This window comes from Tupaia chinensis, unplaced genomic scaffold, assembly GCF_000334495.1.
Source record: "Tupaia chinensis unplaced genomic scaffold, TupChi_1.0 Scaffold000695_1, whole genome shotgun sequence".
Taxonomy (NCBI): domain Eukaryota; kingdom Metazoa; phylum Chordata; class Mammalia; order Scandentia; family Tupaiidae; genus Tupaia; species Tupaia belangeri.
In genome coordinates, this window is record NW_006160218.1 from 2,078,082 (window position 1) to 2,079,101 (window position 1,020).

The 1,020-nt window shown below is 72.7% G+C and overlaps 1 protein-coding gene across 1 annotated transcript in view; it reads left to right on the forward strand.

The window, feature by feature from the left end:
- Positions 1–30: 30 nt before the first annotated feature.
- SLIT2 (slit guidance ligand 2) overlaps positions 31–1,020 on the forward strand; it is a gene marked incomplete at its 5' end in the record, with an annotated part of 289,592 nt that continues 288,602 nt past the window's right edge. The window contains 1 exon segment of the mRNA XM_006160628.3: positions 31–319. Within this exon segment, the coding sequence (XP_006160690.2) occupies positions 144–319 (176 nt within the window).

Below are 1,020 nucleotides of genomic sequence, written 5' to 3' on the forward strand. Positions count from 1 at the left end.
TGTCGCCCCCCGCCGCCTGCTGCCGGGGCCCCGTCCCCGCGCTCGGCTGCCCGCCCCACGCCGGGCTCCGAGCCTCCGACCCCGCACGTTCCCTCGGAGCAGCCAGCCGAGAAGACCCGGTGCCGGCGAGCGAGGAGGGGAAGATGCGCGCCGGTGGCTTGGCGCTGTCCCTGTCCCTGGGGCTCCTGCTGACGGTCCTGAGCGAGGTGGCGGCGCAGGCGTGCCCGGCCCAGTGCTCCTGCTCCGGCAGCGCGGTGGACTGTCACGGGCTGGCGCTGCGCAGCGTCCCCAGGAGCATCCCCCGCAACACCGAGCGACTGTGAGTAGCGCCCTCGGCCCCGCGTCGCGCACCCTGCCCAGGGACTGGAGGGACGTGCCGGGCCGCCCTGAGCAGGGCTCGCGGCCTGGGGGTGGGCTCCCTGGGAGGGCGAGGCACCCCAGGGCACTGCCCGGGGAGGGGCCACCGCCGAAGGAGGGGCGGGCTGCGCTCCTGGTCGCTCTCGCTAGCTCTCTTGTCGCCCCTCGCAGGCAAGTTCTCTGGGCCAGGGGAGCAGAGAGATGGGACCCGGTAACCAGAACCCCAGGGTGCCCAGGGCAAGGGAGACGGGACTTTGTTCCCCACTCCTTAAACCGAGTCACCTTGCGGCTGCCAGCACTCACAGGCCGCTCTCAGGGCAGGGTCCCCGCTCGTCACCGCTGCAGCTGGCCTGGAGGGGGTGGCAGGAGATCTGAAAAGAGAAACTCCCGCTCCCGCTGCTTTGTGTTGCCCCCTGAGGACGAGAGGAGGGGAGGTGGAGTGCGGGCTCTTGGGGTGGCTCCCCTGGCCAGGGAGGGAAGGGTGCCCGGGGAGGGGACAGTCCCAGCTTGGCCGCGTGCAGTCCTCGCTCTCCAGGCGGCGGCCCCAAGGGACTTGTCTGAGCGGCGACTGCGGCGGGCCCGCGTCCCCACATCTACTAGAAGTTGGTGGGGGTCTCGGGCGGGATCCACCCGGGCCGGGTCTGGCTGCTCCGGCGCCTGGCG